Source organism: Phaseolus vulgaris, chromosome 9, assembly GCF_000499845.2.
Source record: "Phaseolus vulgaris cultivar G19833 chromosome 9, P. vulgaris v2.0, whole genome shotgun sequence".
Taxonomy (NCBI): domain Eukaryota; kingdom Viridiplantae; phylum Streptophyta; class Magnoliopsida; order Fabales; family Fabaceae; genus Phaseolus; species Phaseolus vulgaris.
The window spans coordinates 12,729,349-12,754,496 of record NC_023751.2 but is presented as its reverse complement, the minus strand read 5'-3'; the positions used below and the strand labels follow the sequence as shown (position 1 = coordinate 12,754,496).

The 25,148-nt window shown below is 26.8% G+C and overlaps 1 protein-coding gene across 1 annotated transcript; it reads right to left on the bottom strand.

The window, feature by feature from the left end:
• Positions 1-2,883: 2,883 nt before the first annotated feature.
• Positions 2,884-8,438, bottom strand: LOC137821163 (1-aminocyclopropane-1-carboxylate synthase CMA101-like). The gene is made up of 4 exons (XM_068625631.1): positions 8,226-8,438; positions 7,272-7,403; positions 4,958-5,118; positions 2,884-3,900 (listed from the first exon to the last, which is right to left on the bottom strand). Exons 1-4 carry the CDS (start codon positions 8,364-8,366, stop codon positions 2,964-2,966), a joined length of 1,371 nt encoding a protein of 456 aa, XP_068481732.1. The 5' UTR covers positions 8,367-8,438; the 3' UTR covers positions 2,884-2,963.
• Between the last annotated feature and the right edge of the window lie 16,710 nt (positions 8,439-25,148).

Genomic DNA, 25,148 nt, shown 5'->3' with positions numbered 1-25,148 from the left:
AAAAACGTGTTCTTCTCTTGATTAATGTTTATTTGATAAACATGCTCACCTATTTTAATCATTTTTACAAATTTATAATTCTATTAATTTTGAAAAAAATTCAACTATTTGCATTTTGCATATATTTTTTTATTTTTTAATATAAATATTAATATTTATTACTTATCAAAATATCATCACTCTATTCTCTTTCCTTTTGCAACCAGCCAACACACCAATAGCGTGAGTGACGGATTCTCCACGTGGTATTCGTAACGGATTCTCCACGTGGCCAATCCCCATGCCAGAACTGCCACTAATAATGTTTGATACCAAGCATTTGCCATTACTCTTATTTATCAAATTGAAGGAATGTCACGTCAGCGCATGGGATCATGTTATGTTAGAACAGAGTACTTTATTATATACTTGTTCACTACTATACTAATACAAAATTATATAGATAATTTTGTATTATAATAATATAATAATTTTATTAACTAAAACAGTGTCCTTAATAATATGTTTACATTTTTATTACATTAAATATATACAATTTTATAAATTTATCACTTTTATAATTTTATCATTTTTATGAATTAATTAAACATAAAAAATAGTACAATTTATTAAAAAATTATATAATTTTTATTTTAAAGAAATTATTTAATTATTTTAAAATAAAGAAAAATTATTCAATTATCTAAAAAACCGTGATTATACGAACATTTTCAAAATTTGTTTTTCTTTTTGTGTTAAATTGAATGATATGCTAAGTATATTTGAAATGTATCAATAAAATGTTTTTCTTGAATTTATTTATATTGACTCAGCGTAGAAAGTTTGTAATAACTTTGAAAGAATGATAGAAACTATTCACAAATTTATTATTTTCAGCTGATTTAACTAATTTAAAAAATAATTAATTATGTTTTTCCATCTGTATTATAATACATAATTTGTTTTTTTTTTAACTTTATATCATATAAGTATTATAATATAAAAATATTGGGATGTGTCATTTCATATGTAAAATGATTGTTAGCTTTTAAAGATTGTTAATTTTTTTCAAGATTCGTTGTTGTTTTGATTGTTGGTGCCAATTATAATTATTTTCAATGGTTTGATGAAGTGAAATATCAAATTAAACCAAATCGATATTAAAAAGACTCATTCAATCATTTTCTTACTACAAACATTGAATGATCTAAAATTTAGATTAGAGATAAATATATATATATATATATATAAATTATAACACCCCTAAACATGTATAATCAATTATCATTACAAAATAAATTATATCAACACAATAGATAAATAAAAATAGTATTAAATGTCTAATCAAAACTCATATTAAATATATTTTATCATAAACAAATACCTAACATATCCTTAAGAATAAAATATGGGGTAAATTCATTGCAATCAATATTTTCATACCACACTAAGTCTTGAATGCACAAGAATTTTATTTTTTTTAACTTTTCTTATTAAATGTCTTAGTCTATATAACTTAAACTATCTATTAGTAATATTAGTAAAATATATTGAGGTGCAAAATATGCAGGTACCAATAAATGTAAGTTAGACCTTCATTGTCATGAAGGTTAAGAAAGTTTCACATTTAACAATCGGAAGAAAGGTTGATGAGTAATAAAGGCTAAGCAATGAGGCATAACATTAGTAATAAAGACTAACATACCATTGAGGTAGATGACACAAGAATACTTGATGTTGACTCAGATTCACAGAAGAATACATGTTAGTTTTGAATCTACAGTAACAGTGGACTAGCAGGCTTGGAACTGGTACAATAAGCACAGTCTTGAGACTAGAAACATTGGACAACAAAGCAAGCCACTAAACAACAATGTGGGTTCTGCATCAAGCATATGGAGTAGATTGTCCTTGGCTATAAAATAATTTGTGCAAGAAGGAAGTACATCAAGTCATAAGGTTGTTGGGTTACAACAGGTGTTACTAGAGGAATTGCAAATGTAGAAGTAATTGAAAATGATGCAAGTGAAGTTGTGACAAGGATTGGGTCTTTCCCTTTCATGGATGAATGTAACATGGAAAAATAGGATCAGGAAACAACTCAATTTTGAATACATAAAGGTCACATGACCTTAAAATTTATTGTAGGGTATGAAATGTTTGGATTGTAAACCTTAGAAAAGTAATGTTTGTCAATTATAAGAGTTGTTGAAAAGGTATACATAAATGACTTCAGATTTTTCAAAGTGAAGTCGTGTTGGCATATGACTTTAGTGTGAGAGGAGAAATTATGTGATCAAACATAATTTTGATTACTCTTATTTTTTTATATTTTTTAAATAAAATCGTGTTATTCTTAAATTACTTTAGTTGAAATCAAATTACAGTACACAAATAAATATATATATATATATGTGGATTATTTTGTTTTCTTTGTAATATATTTATCAATGTAATTTCAGTTTTCTCTTCACTTCTTTCTAACTATTCTAACATATCGTCGACTAAATTTGGTTTTTGAATTTTTTTTATTGACCTTGTTTGAAGATTCTCTATGTTTTCATCACCTCTTCCTGAACAATATGCCTAAATACATTATTTGGATTTTAAATTTTTTTTATTGGCCTTGTTTGAAGTTTCTCTATGTTTTCAGCATCTGTTCTTGAACTATGTGACCTAAATACATTATTTTTAATTTTAGCGGTAGTTTTATATACTATTATTTAGTCTGTTCTTATTTTTATAATTTAAATTCTTGTGTTAAGGAGCAAGTAATCTATACTCGTATACAGATGAGAAAAATTACTTTATTATAACTCCAGTTAATTTTTACATATTTTCTAGTAATAACATTTCCATAAATCAACATGATTTCTTGAAGTAACATATTTTTGGAAATCAATATTCATCACTCCTGCAATAATCTGTATATAGTCAATACTTTGGAAGTGAAAATGGACAAAATAGAAGATTAATGAAGCATATCAGTTCACCCATTTAGCAATTGACTCTCTTTCGGCGTTCACAGATTGTTCATAAGTACAACCGTTCTCGTTGACAACAGAGACGGTTGAATCTATAAAAGCCTTCATTCGCCGCATTGCAACTTTTAACGTGGCTTCGGACATGTTGGCAAAGCATACCCTAAACCACCCAGGTTCAGAGCAGTGGCAAGAAGAGCCAGGAGATATGTTCAACCCAACATGGCAAAGAATCATCATCCAAAGCTTCTTCTCTGCCTCAAAAGTTGCAGAGCTTAATAAATGTCTCATGTCCACCCAGCAGAACAACCCTGCATTGCTTTTCAAGCACTGAATCCCTGCGTTTCTGAGACCACACACTAGCATCTCCATGCGCCTCTTCAGTCTCCTCTGAGTCTCTTCAATGTAATTAAAAGTGAACTTCTTGTCCTTCAGCACGTTAGCCACCAAATGCTGAGTTTGTGAGGAAACCAGTCCAAAGCTTGACATTTTTGTTGCAGCATCCACCACCATTTCGTTATTTGAGTAAATCATCCCCACCCTAAATCCTGGTACTCCAAGGTCTTTGGAGAGACTGTATATTATGTGAATGCGATTTCGGATGTTGTTGACGCTGTTAGTTCTCTCGTTCACAACTTCCATTACGCTCACGAATTTAGGTGGGTCGAACACCGTGCCCGAGTAGATTTCGTCGCTGATTATGTGAATGTTCTTCTCAATTGCGAAATCAATTAGGTGGTTAAGTTCCGTTCTCGTCATGGTTATTCCTAGTGGGTTCGAGGGGTTAGTTACTAACACCCCTTTCACTTTGAGATTCAACTTTTGTGCTTTTTTATAGGCTTGTTTTAAAGCAGAGGAAGTGATTCTGAAACCATTTGAACTTGAGCAATGCATTGGAACAATCTCAACCCCTGTTCTCCATTTCAGATCTCTATCAAACCTGTCAAAAATAAGTAAAAATTAGAAGCTTGCATGCTAATTAACGTGTAATGAATAGTTATGGAAGATTTTTATATTTTTGTGCCTTTATAACTTAAATGTAATAATAATATACAATTATTATTTTAAGCACTTTAACCAGAGTGTAATATCTTGCAGTATTTTTTACAATAATTTCAAACATAAAAAAAAAACAATTAAAACGTTGGGTAATGGGTGTCGAGTGAGGAGTACTACATCTAGAAGAAAGTTGTACTCTCTTTTCTGATGTGCGCTACATTATGGTGTTTTATTAGAAAGTTTTGGGGACTAAGCCACGTGACGACACGCGCCACTGAAATACGTGTCAACAAAAGAAGCACGTCAATATTTTATTGGTTAAATTAAAAGACAATTAAAGCCATACAAAATTAAGGGTTAGAGGATAAATTGGCATTCAAATAATATTACGGGAATAAGTTAAACGAAAATAAACTAAAAGAATATCGGTCATTTTCTCAGGAAAAAATGTTAATAATTATACTGTCCATAATATATATAAAAGAAAGATAAAATAATATATATAAAAGAGAGATAAAAGTATTTTACACATTTATTTAGCGCAGAGTAAAATAATGTGTGTGATGTGAAAGATTTAGCAATGACACAGATACGAAAATGTGACATAGAAACAAGAATTTATATATTATATAATTATGAATTATATAAATTGATAATAAAGATTTATATATACAAGTATGTTTTATATTATTTTTTGAAATAGAAAAATGTTTTTTATGACCGGTTCAAAAGGATTTGTTTTTTATTTTTATAATCATAATAAAAATTTATATAATAAATTTGAATTTTTATAAAATTAATGTTTTTTTTTTTTAAATTGTGTTAGAACCGTAATAGAATTGTCAGAAATTCAACAAATACTTTTTGAATTGGAGACTTCACATATACGTGCCCTACAAGTGTCATATAAATATTGGTGTGGGTGTTCGATACGAATATCGGACACCAACACACCATTTAAGAGAAGTGAAAGCTTTTAAATAGATGAGAATTAATACCCAGGATAGTAGGGTGTGGGAAGAATGAAAGCGTCTCCCGGATCAGCAAGGCAAAACATCATAATCTCATTAGCAAGAGTGGCACCAGCTGTAAGGACTAGATTCTCTGGAACAAAGTTTACTCCATTTCCTCTTATTTTCGACATAAATTCCACCAGTTCCTTCAAGAGATCAAAAAATTATTTAGAAACTCATCTTCTATCTTATAAACTCAGACGGAGTGCTGATATCTTATCAAACACTGTAGAAAGGCTACACTTCACATCCCAATAATATAATGGTTTCTCAAGTATATAAGTTTTAATTTTTAAATAATATAATGATTTGTAAGTATATATATATATATATATATATATATATTACTTTTTGGGTGTTAAAGAAATCTTTTCTTAAACTCAAATATAAACTATATTAATTACAAAAATTAAAGAATATATTTAGAAAAAACTATTAACTATTTTAAATCATTTTTCCTATCAATTATTAAAGTTTTACTTCGACAGCCAACCCTGTTATTTTAATTTTAAATGAGGTTTTTTATTACCTAAAAGTAGAAGCAACTATAAAACAACTAAAATAACCGGAAATAGATTTTGTGCTACAAAATTTCTCTTTATATATATATATATATAATATTTTAACTATTTGAAAATTACTAAATAATTTTTTGTTTTTAAAAACACTTTCATATTTATTTTAAATTTATACGTGTTATATATCAATATGTTTATATCGTTTTCAATCAAAATTAGAGTTGTTTATAATTATGTACGAAATAATAATCAACACGAGTTACCAGGATAATATTTTTTTTAATAAAATGACTCTAAAGTGTAGTTACACCATTGTACCAATGTTTTATCTCTCTTTTTTTAATGTTTTTCTTACACTGATGACTTCATGATCAAGTACAAACAACGATAGCTACGAAAACATGTTATGTTGGACGAGAGAAAAGTCTTCACATATCATTTAAAAAAACTATCATTCAACACCTTAATAACATATAATCCTTTAGAAAGAGAAATATTATATATATAAAAGAAAAGTTAATATAAGTAAAATAAAAGAGTAAATTAAATATAAAATTGAAATGTAAGAAAATGGTGCATCTATAGAAAAACTTAGATACAGTATTACGTGTTTTTTTTAGTTAAAAAATAGAGTTGTATTGTAATGATCTTCCTAATAAAAATCAAAGAAAAAGTTGCCAAGATAAAATTTTAATTTTATTAAAACAATAACACTAAAAATGCTTGTACCTGAATTTGATCTATCTATATCCAGTTCAATCTTTATAGGCTTACTTCGAAATAATGTACAAACAATGATAGCAACACAAACATATTATGTTGGACAGGAGAAAAGTCTTCATGTACAATCTAAGAAGATATCATTGAACACTTCAATGTGAACACACCCAATGAAAATGTAAAAAGAATGGTGCCAAGATGAAATTTAATTTTAATGGAAAATAACTCTAAATATACTTACAACATTGTAGCCAACTTTTATCTCTTTTTTAGTTAAATGATATTTTTTTCTTGGGTTTTTTCAAGCACAAACAAGATAACAACACAACCATGTTATTGTCATTAATAAAGTTTTCTTACATTTGCGAAAATATCAGTGAACGCCTTAACAACATAAGTACATTATTTGGAATCATACAAAAATGAAACGTAAAAGAACAAAAATGGTGTGATTCTATATACATGCCCCAACATTAATTGTTGAAATATATTATTTTTACTTGAAAATATCAGGGAACGTTTAATTAAATATATACATTTTAATTTGAAAAGGGTCAGGTAATTTTAAAAAGAACAAGTTTGTATTATTATTTCTTACTGTTTTCTATAAACTTTTGAAAACATGATAGAGTAAAATTATAATGTTGCTTTTTGTAAGTATAAATAGAAAATAATTTCTCATAAAGTACCTCTATTTTGACCCATTGCAATTGAACTAATAATAGATATACTATTTATTTTGTTTAAGGTTCGTTGCTGTTTTTATACCAATATATATACATATACTTTTATATATATATATATATATATATATATATATACACACACACTTTTACTTATCACTATATTTTAGTTTTCTTTATAAACGTATAAAAATACACCTCTAAGTTACAGAAAGAAAAAAATTACCACTCAATTTTGTTAACTATTATCAGAAAGACTAGTGTCTAATTTAGTATAGTATATAATCATCAACTTATTGTTAGGAAAAGGCCATGAAAAGCTAATTTCACACTATCATTTTTTTATTTAGACATTAAGCCTCAGTAAGCATGTCTTACAATTTTTAAAGCAGGTAATCCATGGTAATCTTGGAACAGAGCAAGCTCTTTAAATACGGATACCCCATCTTGCTTCATCGCCACTATATCAGGATTTCTTTGAAGCCATGATTTAAGTAGGTCAAATGAAAGCTGCAAAATAAGAGATGTCAGCAAAAAAATGTTGAACACCATTACACCACTATAGAGAATGAAATATGTATATATATATGATTGATATAATAATAGCCGCTATAAGCCGCACACCAAGGAAATTTACATGTGCACCGCACTCAGAAAACATTCTGTTGACATATCCCAACCCCTTGTTCCTAGGTCAACTGGTAAAGCATGCTTGTAAATTTCTTCTGTCTCTCTGTCCTCCACAAGGGATTCTTTTTTACTTTTCTTATTTTATATAAATTTTCTTCTCTCTTTCTTTTACAATTCAAGGTATTTCTTATCAATAATTAGTCACCCAAAATATCTATATTTCATAATCCAAAAATTCGGTTTAAAAATAACATTTGTATCTCTTTATATATTATAAAATATTTTTAATTTTAGTTGATAAAATCATTTAAAGTGTGTATTTATATATTTATAGATAATCAATCATCCGATAATCTCAACAAACTCTTAACTAAATAAATTTTAAAAGATGATTTTGATATCATATTAAAATGTTATAATTCTATTTTACAAGATCATTCATAAATTTACATCTATCAATATATTATAAAATGTAATTATTTATAGTTGATATAAAATATTTAAAAATATTGACATATATTATAAAATATAATTATTTATAATTGATATAAAATATTTAAAAATATTAAAAAATTATTTTATTTCATAGACGTGGAAATCACAGCTAGGGATAGTTGTTAGTATGGGAAGGAAGCTATGAACGAAAATGGTATGTATAAAGCTGAGTGTGAATGAAGATATAATTTAAACAGCTAACTTAACCTGATTCTCTGCAAGTCCCATCTGAATGATTCCGGTTGGGTTTCGAATGAGGTGATAAGGATTCTTCTCGTAATCTTGCCATCCTAAAAAGTAAGAGGAGTTCTGGCCATGAGAGTCTTCACTAGCCCTTCTAGACAGCATGTCCGTTAACACTACAAAGTGTCTACTAAATTAGTGTGCGTAAGCTAAACTAACTCTGAGAACCGAAACAGAAGTGAGTGTGAGTGATGAATAATGGTCTGCTAGGGTTGTGTATTTATAAGGGCGAGAACTTAGAGACATGAGCCCCACAATGCAAATGACCTCGTCCTTTGACATCATGAAACCAGCCGCAGTATGAGTGTGTTGTACATGGTGACATGGTGTGATAAACACCCTTAATGTGCTAAAGACCTGAGGGAGAAAGGTCCACTTAGATTGTTAATTATTGGAAGCAATTTTTCTCTGACTTTAGCTATACATAATTAATCATTCAAATTAGCTTATATACAGTATAAAAATCAGATTTCTTTTAGAGAAGTTATACAAACTAGTTTATACAGAAATTAATTTTAATTTTATATTATCTTTATTTTTCTTCTGGTATACCGATGCAAAATAAGAATTAATGTGAAGTTACAATAATCCTAACAAAAATTGTTGTAACATGATAAGTACAACAATTTTGTAAATATATATTTATTACAGCAGTTAATTAAGTAACTCATATAATATATAGTTATTACATTATTCATTGTTACATTGGTTAATAAATAAAATAAATGGAATGTCGGACATATATACATTTGGCAGTATGAATCCTAAAAAATATATACATTCCTTATATGTATTTTGTACATTTAGTGATAGATTTATCATTTGAAATAAATTTATATTACTCTTATCAAGATTTTCTATTATTAATATAGCATTACTTATCAAGTATTTTTAATTTAAGATTTATTCCTAATTAGTGATTATTTATATAATATTATCATATGGTTGGTTATGTTTAGTACATACAAAAGTTAAACACAAAAACAAGGATGATGTTGTTGTACGCAACTAACATGCATACTAATAGTTGTTGGTCAATTTGATGATGCATTTTTCAAGTGTCTATCTCAGGGAAGGAAAAGGTTAATGAGTTTTCAAGTGATTTATGATTGGAGGGAAAAGTTTGTGCTTGAAAAAAAATATTAAATATAAACTAATTTTATAGATCAAAATAATTAATTATCATATTAATTAAATTAAAAATTATTTTATAAATTAAAAAATTATTGATATTTAAAATAATTTTTATTATTAATAAAAATTTATAAAGTAGTTTTTAAATTAATATTTAATTATTAATTACTAAGATTTTAACTAGTAATTACTTATGTTCTAAATTAATCTCTAAAAGATCAATAAAGATTAATTTAAAATATAAAATATTAATAGTTAAAACTTTAGTAACTAATTCATATATTAATTTATGTTACTTGAGGTTTAGGGTTTAGGGTTTAGGGTTTAGGGTTTAGGGTTTAGCTGTGTCAAGTTACATAGTGATACCTAACACGAAAACTTTATAAAAAAAATTAAATTTATATATTAATTTAGAAATTATATTATAATATTTTATTAATAATCAAAATTACATTAATTATTAATATTTTTATAATTTTTAAATTAATATTTAATTTAATTAATTATTATTTAATAATTTTTTCGTAGCGAATTTCATTTCGAGAAAGCTTTTCGGATAATGAAATCCTCTGTTTTTCTGGATGGTGTTATGAGAACACTCTAATTTTGATGGGAGTGGGTACGTGTGGTACGTATGACTATGCAAATTTGGATCACATGGTGGTTTTTTGCAGTAGCTATGATGGATGATTTTTTGTTGACAACCTATGGTTCATGGGTAGCAGTCCTAGGTTTTGGCAGAGGATGGCTCTCTATGGAATGTTCTCATTCTCAACAGTGATCAAGTGTTTGTGCACCTGTTTTTGTGTAGAGGCATATAGGTCTTCAATATGCAGTGGTTCTAATTAGGAGTTTGGGATGTTGAGGCTGTGATTTTGTTGATGAGTGTAAGTTTGTTGGGTTATGAAGGAAGCATAATCTTTATTTCTAACAGGGTAGAAGAAGCATTTCATTAATCTGTTTTTTTTTATGTCTATAAAAGAAAAACAAATACTAAAATAAAAGTATAAGATATGTTTTTTATTAGCAATTAATCTAAGTTTATAAATTCTTAGTGAATTTTCCTTTTACTAGTGTTACTAGTATGGGATGTGGTAAACATTAAATCTACATAGTTATTAGATAAATTACATTAAATCAATCTTGAATTCAGTTTTTCATTGAAATTATTATAACTATGTTTATTCACTTTTAATCAATTAGCTTTTTTAAAATTTCATATATTATAAATATAATACTTTATTTTTTTAAAATATTTATTATTTCAAATATGCTATCATAAAATAAAATTAATATTAATTATATTTTTTTTTTACTTTAACTTTTTTAAATAACATCACTATGAGAATCACCACATCAATGTTTTAATTTTTATTACGATTTTATCTTAAAAAAAATTATTGATAAGTTAAAAAAATAATGTATATATAAACTTTTTTACTTAACTGAGTAACTAGACATAAAAGAATTAAATAAAATCATTACGAGTAAGTTATATTTTTTTCATACAAGAAATTAGTATGATATAAAATTAGCTTAGTTTTTTTATTAGTAATTATAGTTAGTTTAATTTTGATTTAAGCTTTTAGATTTAGATGTTAGTACAATAATTTTTAAATTTTAGTATCTACTATTTTTAACAAATATTGGAGATGACAAATAATTTATTTAGTACAATTCCAATTATTTTATGAATATTTATAAAAGTATCATCTTATCCAAAAATTTATTTCTTATTTTTAAATATTTATGAAACAAATAGTGAAAAGAATTCATTTATGTGAACTAAACAAACCTTCTTCTTTTATGATAAAACCCAAAACTAAATATGTTGTAACTTGAAGGCTAGAACATTAAAAAGATAGAGTTTATTTTTGCTATCAATAAATAGAGAGCAATTTAATACTTTTATGATTACTTGTGCAATATCACCATTATAGGAAGCAGAAATATCACAACACGAATCAAAAAAAAAATGCAAAACACTTACAAAATGATAAAGACAGAATACCTGCCATGAGAAGTTATAGATATACTTAGTATTATACATTTATAGTTTAACTTTTCCTTTCAATTCTGGTCATATGCTAAAGAAAAATAGGTTTTTGGGATAAAAAAGATAAAGTATTATTATAAGTTGTTATATTCTTTTTTTCATATATTGTTTGTTAAGTTGATAGAATGATATAAATTTATTATTTTAGCTATACGGATCCCATATATCTTAACTAGAAAAAAAAAATATTATATATTTATTACCAGTTAAAAACTATCATATGAGAGTTAGATTAAAAATAAATATAGAATATAGAATAAAAAATATTCTTCTCCGTCATCTTACTGGTACAACTTTTATTTATTTCATTGACCACTATAATTATTGTATATCATTATGGTCGCCATCACATTTATGTAAATAGAAAACATATCTGTATGAGAAAAATATGTATATGGGCCTTCTTAATCTTATTGGTCATGTCTCAACAACCCAATTGTCACTCCAAATACTCTTAATACAAGTTCCTTTTATAAAATCCCTAACCTACCCAGGATCACTTTGGCAAAAGTAGCCTCTTTATTTAAGTTGGTATGAAACCTAACATCTATAATAACATTTATGAGATAAATTATTATTTTGTTCTTACAGTTCTAAATATTTCTTATATGAGATCCTTCGTATTCTTTTTTGAGTCTCTCTTCCTGTCAGCTTATTGGTATGAAGTATCTGTAAAAGTACTTTCACACTCAAGTCATAAGTAGTAGTAGGCAAAAAATCTAGTTTGATCAAACTGCTCCACTTTTACACTGTTCTAATCCAATAAAAAATCATTTATCTAAATCTAATTTTTAATTTAATCCATATTTTATTATATTTTTCATATCAAATTTCCATTTTGTTTAAACAGGTTTTAAAATTGGAAATCCAAATTTCCAATTCAAATATTTGGAAGTAGTCTCTCTCTACTCCTCTACCCAAACCACCTTTCTATATTTTCTTTATAATTTTATTTGTTTCAATATTTTATTTGCTCCAATATTTTATAGATAATAAATTAATATAATATTTTCAAATTTTAATTAAAATACTATAGGTAGGTGTATTTAATGTTAATTTTTTTTTATATTATGTTATCTTTAATATTTTTTATATTATTAAATTATAATTTTATTATATTTTCTTAATATTTATATAATATTCAACTCTTTTATATATTACTATATTAATATTATGTTAATTGTTTTTTTAAAAATATGAATTTTGATTTAAAATACAATTTATTTTTTTTATATAAAAATATGGATTTGATCCATAACCACCCTTCATAAGTGATTATATTCAAGTTACAAATCCATGGTTTAAACATTCATTATTTTTTATCTAGAAAGTTTCACCTATTTATCTTGTAATAGATCATTTTCTATGGAAGAGATTATTCTAGACTAATTCAAGTCCAATGTCGCTTAATTACACTCTTAGGCAATAATCAAGTTTTATTCTTAATTAATTCTATTATGTGTGTAACTTACCAAATCAAGAGATCGATTCATCGTAACATTCTATAATTTTGACTAAATGATCCAAAAGACGAGTTGTTGTGAGTTCAATACTAATGGTTTGTTTGGTCTGTGTACCATGTAACAAGGTGTGAACTTAATGCATCAATCCCTCATAATACAATTTTCATAAAGACCTCAAAAATAATTCCAATTAAAATTGTTTACTAAATATATTCTTGCTAGATACATTTTCAAAATAAACTCGTTTAATTTCCAGTTTGCAGTTTGTTATTTAAATACGAAAACTTACCTTGATTCTACTGTAAAAATGTCTCTAAACATAATTTTTCATATACATCAAATATTAAAATTTTCATATTTTATTTTTAAATATAGTATAGACTAATGCAAACTCTTTCTAAGTAAGATAAATATATTTATGGATGGGGTACAGTTTGGACGAATAAATTAATTACTTTCGATTTCCTAAATAAGACATGGTTATCAATAAAATTAGTAATGATTGAATTCCTTTAAGTATGTTGTAATGAGTTTCATTTGCTATTATGTGTATGAAGAAAATTGAATCTTCTAAATAGAAAAAATTAATTAGAAAGTGAAATTTACTAAAAGAAAGTTAGTCATATTTTTTAGCAATTTTTTTATTATTAATAAAAATCTATATATATGTTACGCTTTTACATATAAAAAGGAGTTGATAAAGTGTATTTGTCCAAGACGATAATTTTGAGTAAAAAATCTTAAAAGACATTTTTGTCACTCAATAATTATTTACAATTAGTCATATAAGTGTGTGAATACTAGTAACTGAAAGAAATATTGAGATTAAAAGAATAGTGAATTGAAGAAAAGAAAAAAAGGTTACCTATATTTTGTGTAATTGGATAAGAGCACCACAAAGATATTCCAATCCAACTTGCATCATCAAATCTGTGTCCAACTTGCTTATAAAAACATATGAAAGGGCCCAATTTAGTTGCTGAAAGCAACCTAGTATACAACAAAAGACAAAAATTTGTGGTTTCCACCTTCGAGGAGAAGATACGGATAAGCCCAGTGGGCCTCACCTTATAAACACTTTCATTCAATTCACTCACTTATCGTGTAATCTTAAAATAATAACCTAAATAAATTTGTTTACCTAAATTTAAAATTAATTATTTTTAAATAATATATAAAAATATATTTTCTAAATTTTAAATATTTACGCCAATTTTTTATTTTTTTATAAAAATTTTCATATTAGGTATAGTGTAACTTACATCTCATATTATACATATTCATAAAGAATTTTAAGAATAAATTAAAACTAAAATTTGATAACAAAAATTAGATATCAATTTATAAATTATTTATCAATAACAAAAACTAATTTAAAAACTAATAATTTATTTAATCTCTAAAATAGTATATAATTTAATCAATATAATAACTAATTATTTTTTTCTCTAAACTTAGTTTTTATTTAATAATTTTTTATAGTGAAAATACAAAGATAAAATCATCAAAACCCAACTAGCATTATCTATCTGTATCCAACTTGCCGTAGAAAATCATAGAAACCCAATTTAGTTTGCAAAATTTAAAGAAAGGTTTCTGTTTATCATTCTTAATTGTTGCAAACACACTTTTTACACATTAAAAATAGCTGTCAACTAACAAGTCCATTAATTATTTTCTAAATTGTAAAATTCACCAAACTAATCCTTTTCGCCACCTTCAATTCAACAAAATATTTTCATAAGCTAATTAAACCTTAAATCAACTTGTTTAACTCCCCGTAACTTAAACCTCAATTCATACATTCATAGCATTTTCTTTTGTCTTGTAAAGTGCCTACACAATTCTTATTACCGACTGTTCCTTCAGTGCAACTACCAAAGATTTTTTTGCCGATTAAATATTTAGTGTTTGGATGTTATCAATGTTGTAATAAAAACGTATATCTACTATGTTTATAGTGTTTATTATTTGATGTGTATAATCATAATAGTATAATTATTTAATTTATTGTATCTTTTTTTTATCTTGAGATTTCTACATTAACCGATTAATTACAATAAAATTATGAAATAGAAATAAATTTTTAGATACCAAAATAATTAGTTGCAATAGTAACTAAATTAGAGACCATTTTAGAAACTAAAAAGAAATTAGTTTCTAAATTAGTTTTTATTATTGTTAAATAGTTTTTAAATTGATATCTAATTAGCAACCAAGGTTTAAAGACCAAATTTATAAACTAAATAATTGGTAGTTATTTAACAATAATATAAACTAATTTAGAAACCAATTTTTTTTTTAGTTTCTAAAATGATCTTTACTCTAGTTACTATTGCAACTAATTATTTTGATATCTAAAAATTGGTTTCTATTTCATGATTTTCTGGTAGTGATTTTCGATACTAAATATTACTAGATCATCCGATTTCATTACAATTTGCATCCAAAAAAGTGCTCATAGTCTGTGATACTTGTTTAAGATGAATATGGAGTTTATAAAGTTGTCTTTTAAGAAGAAGAAAAAGAGTAGAAGCCAACCTTTCGTTCTCTTGATCCCCACACAATAAATGTTGACTACGTTATCTATTATATATCAAAGTTAAAGAGGCAAAAAAGTTCAAAATAATATTAAGAGAAAGAGTTAACTAATTTAATTAATTTTTTAAAATACTATCCTTTTATCTTTGTTTAAAATCTAAAAAATTCCATTTAAATTAGATTCATTCTTTGTATTCTAATATTTCATTACTTGGCTTGATTAAATTTCTCAAAATTCAAGTTCGATTTTTATAAATAAATAAAAATATCTAAAAGAGAGACTCATTAAAAGTGTTCGCACAAATTCTTCGAACAAAAATTAGTCATTAAAAATATATATTTCACTTCAAATGGTGATTAAAGTAAAAAAAAAAAAAACTAAAAACAAGTAAAAGAAACTCCTCATAAAAAGTTAGTTTCGTTATAATAATCAAAATAAAATATAAATTAATTCATTAAACGCATCAAAATACAGATATAAATTTTAAATGTAATGCCAATTTTTTAATCTTATTATTTCTTAAAAATTGTTATTTTAAATACGTATTAATTCATTTTGTTCGATTTAATTTTCCGTTTAATTTGCAATATATATAAATTGATATGGCCCAATTATTATTTTTTCTTTTAATTTTCAGTTTTCAATATTTTATATATTTGTTAAATATATAAAATAACATATTTTTTAAATAATTATTTTAAATTTAAACTTGACTGATTTATTTAATTAACTAACTCGTGATAGATTAGGTTAGACAAATATTTTTAAATGAATCCGATCGAACTAACTCATTTATAAGGTGGATTAAACCCAATGAATTGAATTAATTCTTATCTTAAATTGTATCATACATTAAGTTACGAGTAACTTTGTTATTTGCTTATTCTAAAATGTTATTTCTTTTGTGATACATTAATGATTAATCTAAGCAGGAATAGAGAATTTTTTTTCTCTTAGAGTTTTTTTATCGTATGAGTTAAGTCATAAGTGATGATTTCTATACTTAGTTCTCTCATATAGTTGAGTGACGTAAATTTTTCCTAATTTCTAACATTTTTATATTCTCATCTTATAAATTAGACTAATAATGATTAATCATCATCTTACTTATCTCATTGAGTTTGAGTGAGATAACTTTTTTTTTTCAATTTTTATCACTATCTTGCTTTTTCAAAATATCTACATCACAATTCAATCAATAATCCTTCAAAGATATTATGTGAGATAACCAAAAGTTCTTTATTAAATTTGAGTCAAAAAGATCCTCCAACACAAGAAAGTCTCTTTGGTATCCTAATGAAAAAATGTTTAAAAAATTGTGATAGCTTCTGGCACCAGACTTTTACCATGTAGTTACTGAACATCTTGCATGATATGTTATAATCGTGTTTCCCTTTCCTCTTTCTTTCATTACCCCTTCTTATAACTAGTCTCATGAACCTTCGTATTTGGTGACAATCCTTACGAGGAGAAATGAGTCAAATGTGCAATCAATTATCGAATTATTCTTGAATTTATAATTTGAATTACAAATTTGTCCTTCAACTTGTGAATTGTTTTAAAGAAATTGTGACAAAATGATAACATTAAGGTATACTCTTTATGAGTGGGAAATTTGTTTTTTTTTTCTCTTAATTCATTGATTATTGAAATTTGTTCCTGCCAGTTGACCAGAACGTGCTTCGTCTTGGTTCCAAATCTTCACTCTATCCCGCCGTGAGTACTTGAAACAGAGAGAACAAAGGGCGTCCTCGCGGCCGTTTGCACTCCGACGATCAAGTCAGCAAGCAGAAAACATCAAACATCTCCGTATCGGAGCACCGTAACTGTGATGCTCTAAAGGCGCATAACTTAATTGTAACTAACTTCTCTCTCTCTCCAATCACTCGTGCATACAGTGTGTAAGCGAGCAAATGATTAGAGTCTGTGTAAAAACGTGTAAAGCATACCTCACTAAGCTTTCAGAGAAGCTTATATACCTTGGGTTTTAGTGCTTACTGCCACGTGGCCCTTCTGACTTAATCGCAATTCCACGTGGAAGGCCTTACGACGCTGTAACCCAACTTAGGGAAATTCCAGCGTGTAAGTCTTCCTTCCTCGAAGTGCGTCTGGCACAAGGGGTGACTACCTGGGTGCCAACTCATGCGCCCCAGGTTCTAGTCACTCGCCCCGGAAGTGTATCAGCCTTTCTCTCGTACCATGCACGTGGCTCACCCCTGGGCGTGACCCTCTCCCGGGTCGTATCTGTCCCAAGGATTCTCCAGAGGTGGCGTGGGTACTTCGCAAGTCAGGTTACTCCCTGCTGGTACTGGGAATATGGCCTTGAAGCCACCTTTCTCTTCTCTTTATTACTGCTCTGAGGTACCGGGGCCCGAGGCCTCCTCGCCCGTACCGTGGCCTCTTATCGTGCCGCCCCCTCCATGGTCTTCCCTACCCGTTATCGGGGGTGACACTATCGACGCCTAAACCTGACGACGCCCAAAGCGGTCAATCCTACTGACTTTCCTCCTTGGGACCTCCTTGGTGGGTCCCACCATATGTTTGATTTTGACCTAAGTCAATGTCCGGGGAAGGATCAGTACAAAATTGTTTTCAAATTTTGGAGTAAAAAATAAATGAAATTCCATAACATACATAGATTAATGTTGGATGGATGGAGGGAGACTGTATAAAAATAACTTTTACCCATTATGTTTATGTTGGATATAATCAATTATTTCTAACACGGAACATTATTTTCACTCACTAAATTAACATTTACTTTGTTCGTAACATGGCACAAAGGCCATGTAATTTTCGTTCTAGACATGTTAATGTCAATTTGAAGTTGTCATTTCACATTGTTGAGATTAAAGTGGAGTGTAGACATAACACAAATGTCAACTTTATTTCTTTTAATACCAACCAAGGGAAGCACTAAAATAGATAACACTCACTTAGTTTTGAGTAGGGCACTCAAAATTTATGGAGCCTTCAAATCATTATATTATGATATTTTTAAAGCTTCTAAGCATTTAATAAAATAGCTACATCACCAACACTTTATTTCTTTGACTTTAACCACATTATCATTATTATTAGTGATTACAAATTTTTAAATGGATTTATAGTCATATTAATAATTAAATTTCAAACAACTTCACTAATTTTACAAATATAAATATATATATATATATATATATATATAGTTCTAAAATTATAATAAATATTTCTAAATATATTTTTACAATTTATATACATAATTATTCACCATTCAAATGTAATTTCCACACTCTTAAAAAAACAATCCAGGAATATATTAGTAATATTTTACGTAACACAAATTTTACTATTTTCTTAGTCATATCAATTTTATCTCATACAAACTTTTTTTCTTATTTTTCACTTATCTTCTCTTAGTGCAAACCCATCCACTTTTCTATCTCTTTCTTCGTTTTTTTTTTTCTTTTTCTTTCCAACCACCCCCAATTTAAACTTGCATGGAACCCTTTCTCTTCTATCCTTTCAAAGGACTATAATGATTTATTTTAATCAGAGAGGATAAATGTGAAAATTTGAGGGAAGAAATTTAAAGTAATTTGAAATAAAAATATGAAAAAAATGAGATTATTTAAATTAAGATGTATAATGAATTTGTAAGAAAAATTTAATATAGTTTCTAATTGATGTAAGTGAATTTGTAATTTTTTTAATTAAAATTTATAAATCGATTTTTATATTTAAATATATTTAATTAATAAAATATAAGATATTTTTGTATAAATTTAAATTAATTAAAATTTTATAAATTATTTCTGAAAATATTAAATAATTATTTTTAAAAAATACAAACAAAAAGAATCCGAACCTTTCATTATTCGTAATATTACTTGACCTGGTAGAAACACAGCGTTTAGACTTGCCTGTGCTAATAAAAATAATTGATTTTAAAATAAAGTAGACAATTCTACAAACTTATGTCTTATCTCTCATAGATGTTTTGGTTGTAGTGCAATTTTTTCAATTGTAAATAATGATAGTTTGAATTATGTGGAGTACGTCAAAATCAATGGTACGTCATGTTAAATTTTACTATATTTGTTTCTCTTTCTACGAAAATTACTTTAGAAGCTTAAAATATGTTGTTTTATATATAAAAAATACTAATTTCATCCAACCAAGGTATATCTAAGTTAATAAAGAAAGTGAAAGAAATAAAAAACAAATCAACAATTTCTTATAAAATATTTCTGAACATAAATAAATATATATATATAAAAGGAAGAAGAAGAATTTTAATTTCTTTTAGAAAGTTCACTACATTTTATTTTTCTCTTCACTATTGGATGAATATTTGCCTTTTCTGGCTTTCCCCATTTTATTTAACAAATTATAAAATATCAAATGAAGAAAAATATTTCATAAACGCGTTTCCTCTCATAAATAATAAGCATACATAATTTTGAGAGAGGGACATATTTTCACAATATTTTAACTTTTGTTTGTTAAAAAAAACATTACACTCTGGTAACTTCATTCTCATTTCTGTTTTGTTACACACTAATTACAGGTAGAACAATGATTTTTTTAAATAAAAATTATAAATGAGATACAATGATTAAGTCATTAACTAAATATGGTGTCTAGTCAACTAAACTCAAAAAAATTATTAATTTAATTAAAAAAATATATTAAAACACATATGAATAGAAAAATAATATAAAAAAGGTGTATAAATATGATTTTTTTTAATAACCTAAAATATAAATCTTTATCCGTGTAATACATTCCTCTTTTATTTGCTTAAATTACACAAATTATTCTTTAGCTAAGAAATCTTGATATTTTATGTTTAAAATAAAATTAACTAATCAAGTTTAATTTTCATTTAAAATATTTTTTTTTGGTTCATGTATATTAGTTTGATTTTAATAAGAAATTTTGTTATGTTAAAATAATTAGAATAAAATAAAAATAAAAAATATTTAAAACACGAGATTGCATTGCATAAAAATCCATCATCGAGATTATCGATTTAAAGAAAACTGATGTAAGCTTCATGCATATAGTGGATGAAGATAACATAATAATGTGAATTAAAGAAATGAAAGTGAGAAACAATAATAGTAAACAGAAAACAGAGGAAGGGAATAAAGATAGGACACAATGAAAATCACAAGCTTTAATTCTAGAGGCTTAAGACTAAGAGGAAAGGAGAAAGATAGACATTTAAGGGATATAATTAGAAAGGAGGAGATTGATGTGGCATGTATCAAGAGACTAAGTTGGCAATTATAATCTCGGAGAAATTTCAAACAATATAGGGAGATAATAACATATATTGGATGCACAATGTTGAAGAAAATGGAGACAGAGGCATACTAAGTGTATGAAAAAAAAAACTCACATTAAGTATAATTAAATATTGTAAAACTGATTTATAATGTGAGATTTACACCCATTTTAACACTATAAATGTTCTAGTCGATAACAAATAGTTTGATAAGCTCAAAAAACACTCATTAGTATAAACTTTAAATGATTCTAACTTATAAGCCGAAATTTGCACTCATTTGTATACTACAAAATGTTATAATATATAGTTGATGTGCGATCTCCAACAAGACTTCATAATTATAGGGGGAATGGAGAAAAGAACAAACAACCTGTCACTATTGTAAATGTGTGCTCTATAGGTATGCTTAGTGAAAATAAAGTAATGTGTTTATGTTGAGTTATTTCGTTTATGAATCGTCCTTAATGTATATATTGGCTAAAACAACATTACTGAAATTATCGCGTGTTACATTATTTGTTAAGTAGATTTGTCGTGTATCTCCTTATCTTATCTTGATGCATTAGTTTTATTCAATCGGTACAAAACATTTAACAATTAAAAAACATATTTAACAAAATATATATAAATATAAAATTTAGCAATATTTTCAATTATAATATTATAAAGTTTAAGCATGAATTAAATATGTTTCGGTACCGCCAATATAATCGTTTAGGAGTCAACGTACTGAGACGCCTTCTAAGAATAAAACCGTGAGGAAACACCTACCTTCAAAATGAACAATACTTCAAATGTGATTGACCCTAACGATGATATATGTCGAACTTGAACAAAATCATTTATAAAATAATCAGATTAAAATGTAACTCTTATAGAATATTACAAATAATCATTTCACTTTTAATATAACTTGCTCCTTTTCAAATTCATAAAATTAATTAAAGTTATTATATTATAAACTAATAATTGGTTTACCATTGTTTAAACAATTCTAACCTTAATTTTAATAATTTATTTATTAAATAAAATATTTCAAATTATTTATTTTTAATTATAAGAATTAAAGAATTAACACTTCCATAAAAGTTCGACTAACCAATTTCTTAAAAATAATTTTAAAAAATGAAACTTCAGGCTAAGAATTCGTTCTCTCCAACCCACTTTTTAACATGAACAGTCATTTATAATATTTAGGTACATGATAATGAAAAATATATATATTATATATTAGGGTTTATATTATTAAAAAAGGTATAAATATGGATAAGAAAGATGGTGGATCCAAGGTGGATTAGACAGGGACAATGTGGAGTGTACGGCTGACGTGGCGCATCTGTATCCTAGTATCATTCTGCTGTCGCTGTCGAAGCGTCACAGCCACTTGTTTTTTTGTGTGGAGGAGATACGCTGCCCTAATTTGCTGAATTCAAATACATGCATGTGCATGTTGCCGTTTCAATTCCTCCCATGCACTTCACATCCCATCGCCATCTTCCACCCAATTCTTCATAATTAGTTTTTGAAAAATAAACGTAGACTCTCCAAAATTTATGAAAAGAAAAAACAAAAGGTAAATATTCTAAACAATTATATTGAAAGTAATTAAAGAAAAAAATTAAATAAAAATAAGAAAACAAACAAAATTATATAATGCATGACTCTAATAAAAAATGAAAAAAAACTATTCAATCCAACAAATATAAATGAAATTGACTCTTAGCAGTGGTATATTAATGCACGTTACTACTATTCTTTACTTAGTACTTTTTTATCGATTAAAAATAAATAATTTAATTAAAATATTTAAGGGATATTTTAATTTTATATAAAAAAATAGAAGCAAGATGCGCAGTATCCAAAACACCAATTTACTTAGTATATAAACATAAATATTTATATATTTTGTTACATTACTATTTAATGTTATTGGTTTGGTTCAAAAAAAATCGTTGCAAGGGTACTCTTTAAATCAATTTAACTTTATTAATTTTTAAGGATCACATAGAGACTAGAGATGAATATATATGTCCACTAGTATAAAATTTTTATTTATGAGAATACATTTATAACATTTTTACGAATAGACGTTGTCTCTACACGGTGATATTTTTTAAATTAAATTCGTCTAAAACGATAAAGTCGCCTTTTTTTATGAAATGTTTTGGACTAAAATGATGACTTTACACCATAGCCGCCGTTTTAAAGTCTTTTTACTACACTAATTCATTGCGCGTAAGTTACGCTTTCATATTTTCTTATCTTGTGACGATTTGTTTTCCTCTTCTTTGCTCTTTATGCTTCTTTTTCATCTCGAGTCATTGTCATTTTCGGACCATTGCCATCTTCGAGCCAATGTGTAAGTTTCTTTCGAGCTCTCTACTTCTTCTTCACCATTGTTTATTTGTTTATTTTTGTTTCTCTTATTTGTTTATTTTCTCCATTGTTGTGAAGGTTTTGATACCTACTAATGTTTCATTGCCTTGCACGTTGTTCTTTGGGTTTTCACTGTGCCTCCATTTGGTTCTTCGTTGCTGTCACTGCCATTGCCATTGTCGCCGCTCTTCACCACCACCATTGTCTTCACTCACAAGGTTGGTGGTATTTTAAATTTTTTTAATATTTTTTTAGTGTTATAAATTTTTTTATTTTTTATTTATTATAATTTATATTTTTTAATTTTTTAATTTTTTTTTTAGTTTTTATGTTCGAGTAGAATTATTAAATTATTAGATTGTAGATAGTTTTATATTATTTACTATTTATAATTAATTAAATGATTTTAATTAGTATATTTAATATTTATTATAATTTGTATTTATTATTAATTTATATTATGTTAGTTGTTAGGTTAGAATAAAATTATTGTTTTGGTATTGAGTTTGAGGGTGTTCGATCCTGGACGATTGATACGTGTTGGTATTGAGTCTGAGAGTGTTCGACCCTCGATAATTGATACCTGTTCTATTGAGTCCAAAGATGTTCGACTCTCGGCAATTGATACATGTTGGTATTGAGTCTGAGGGTGTTCGACCCTCGACAAATGTGAGATTTTACAATCATTAGTAAACACCTGAATAACCACTACAGAACATAATAGATCGAAATTAGATTAATTATGTTCACATAAGTGATGAGTATTAAAGAGGAGTAAAAGAATTTATACAATTTGTTCAACGTAATGCCAATAATAGTGGTAATGATGGAGTAAAGATTAGGTGTCTATGCGTTAATTGTTTGAATGGAAGGAGATTGAATGTTAAGAAAATCATGGAGCACCTTCTATGTGATAAGTTTCTTTGATCTTATACAACTTGGACATGACATTGTGAATTCTTGAATTTACCACGTGTTTCCGTATCTGAAGAATATGTGGGATCCGATGCATTACATGGTGAAGTACATGATGATCGATTGGAGGACATGATTCGTGATGTGGGAGATGAGTCTTTTGCAGAAGCGCATGGATATAAACGTATGTCAAGTTATGCAAAGACTTCATTGTATCCTGGATCAACTAACTTTACACGATTTTCAGCGGTGTTAAGATTGATAAATTTGAAGACAATAAATGGATGGACTAATAAAAGCTTCACGGAATTGCTTCAATTGTTGAAGGATATGCTTATAGAGAAAAATACTCTACCTAATCGTAATTATGAGGCCAAAAAAATGTTTTATCTGATGGGTATGGAGTATAAAAAGATATACATGCATGTCCTAATGATTGTAAATTATACAGGAAATATTTTAAATTGTTGAAAAGTTGTCCGAGGTGTGAGTTATCATGTTATAAGTTGAAACAAAAAGATTATGATACTATGGAAGAGATAGAAAAGCATGGACCCCAATGAAGGTTATGTGGTATCTTCCCATCATTCTAAGGATGAAGTGATTGTTTTCAAACACAAATGATGCTAAGAATCTTAAATGACATACATATGAGAGGAAATGTGATGGAATGTACCGACATCCAGCTGATTCTATTCAATATAAGAAATTTGATGACGAGTTTTCAGAGTTTGGTAAAGAATCAAGAAATATCCGACTTGGTTTAGGTACAGACGGAATGAATCCGTTTAGTAATATGAGTACGAATCACAGTTCATGGCCTATGGCCTATTTTACTAGGAGTTGAAACTTGTTTATTAAGCTTTTCTATGCTAATATTTTTAGCATTGAACTTTATACGGTGCTCAATAATGTGCTTTTTTTTCTTCTCTTTCTTAGGATGGTGACATTAAATTTGAACATATAATATCAAGCACCAGTTTTCCTTCCTGCATTTAATTGGTTTTGGTACACATCTTTTCTTTTTATCACTTTTGATACTTCATCTAGTTAGGATTATCAGCGAGAGGAACATTTTGTCACACTCAAATATTGAGGTAGACATTATTTTATTATTTTAATGTTA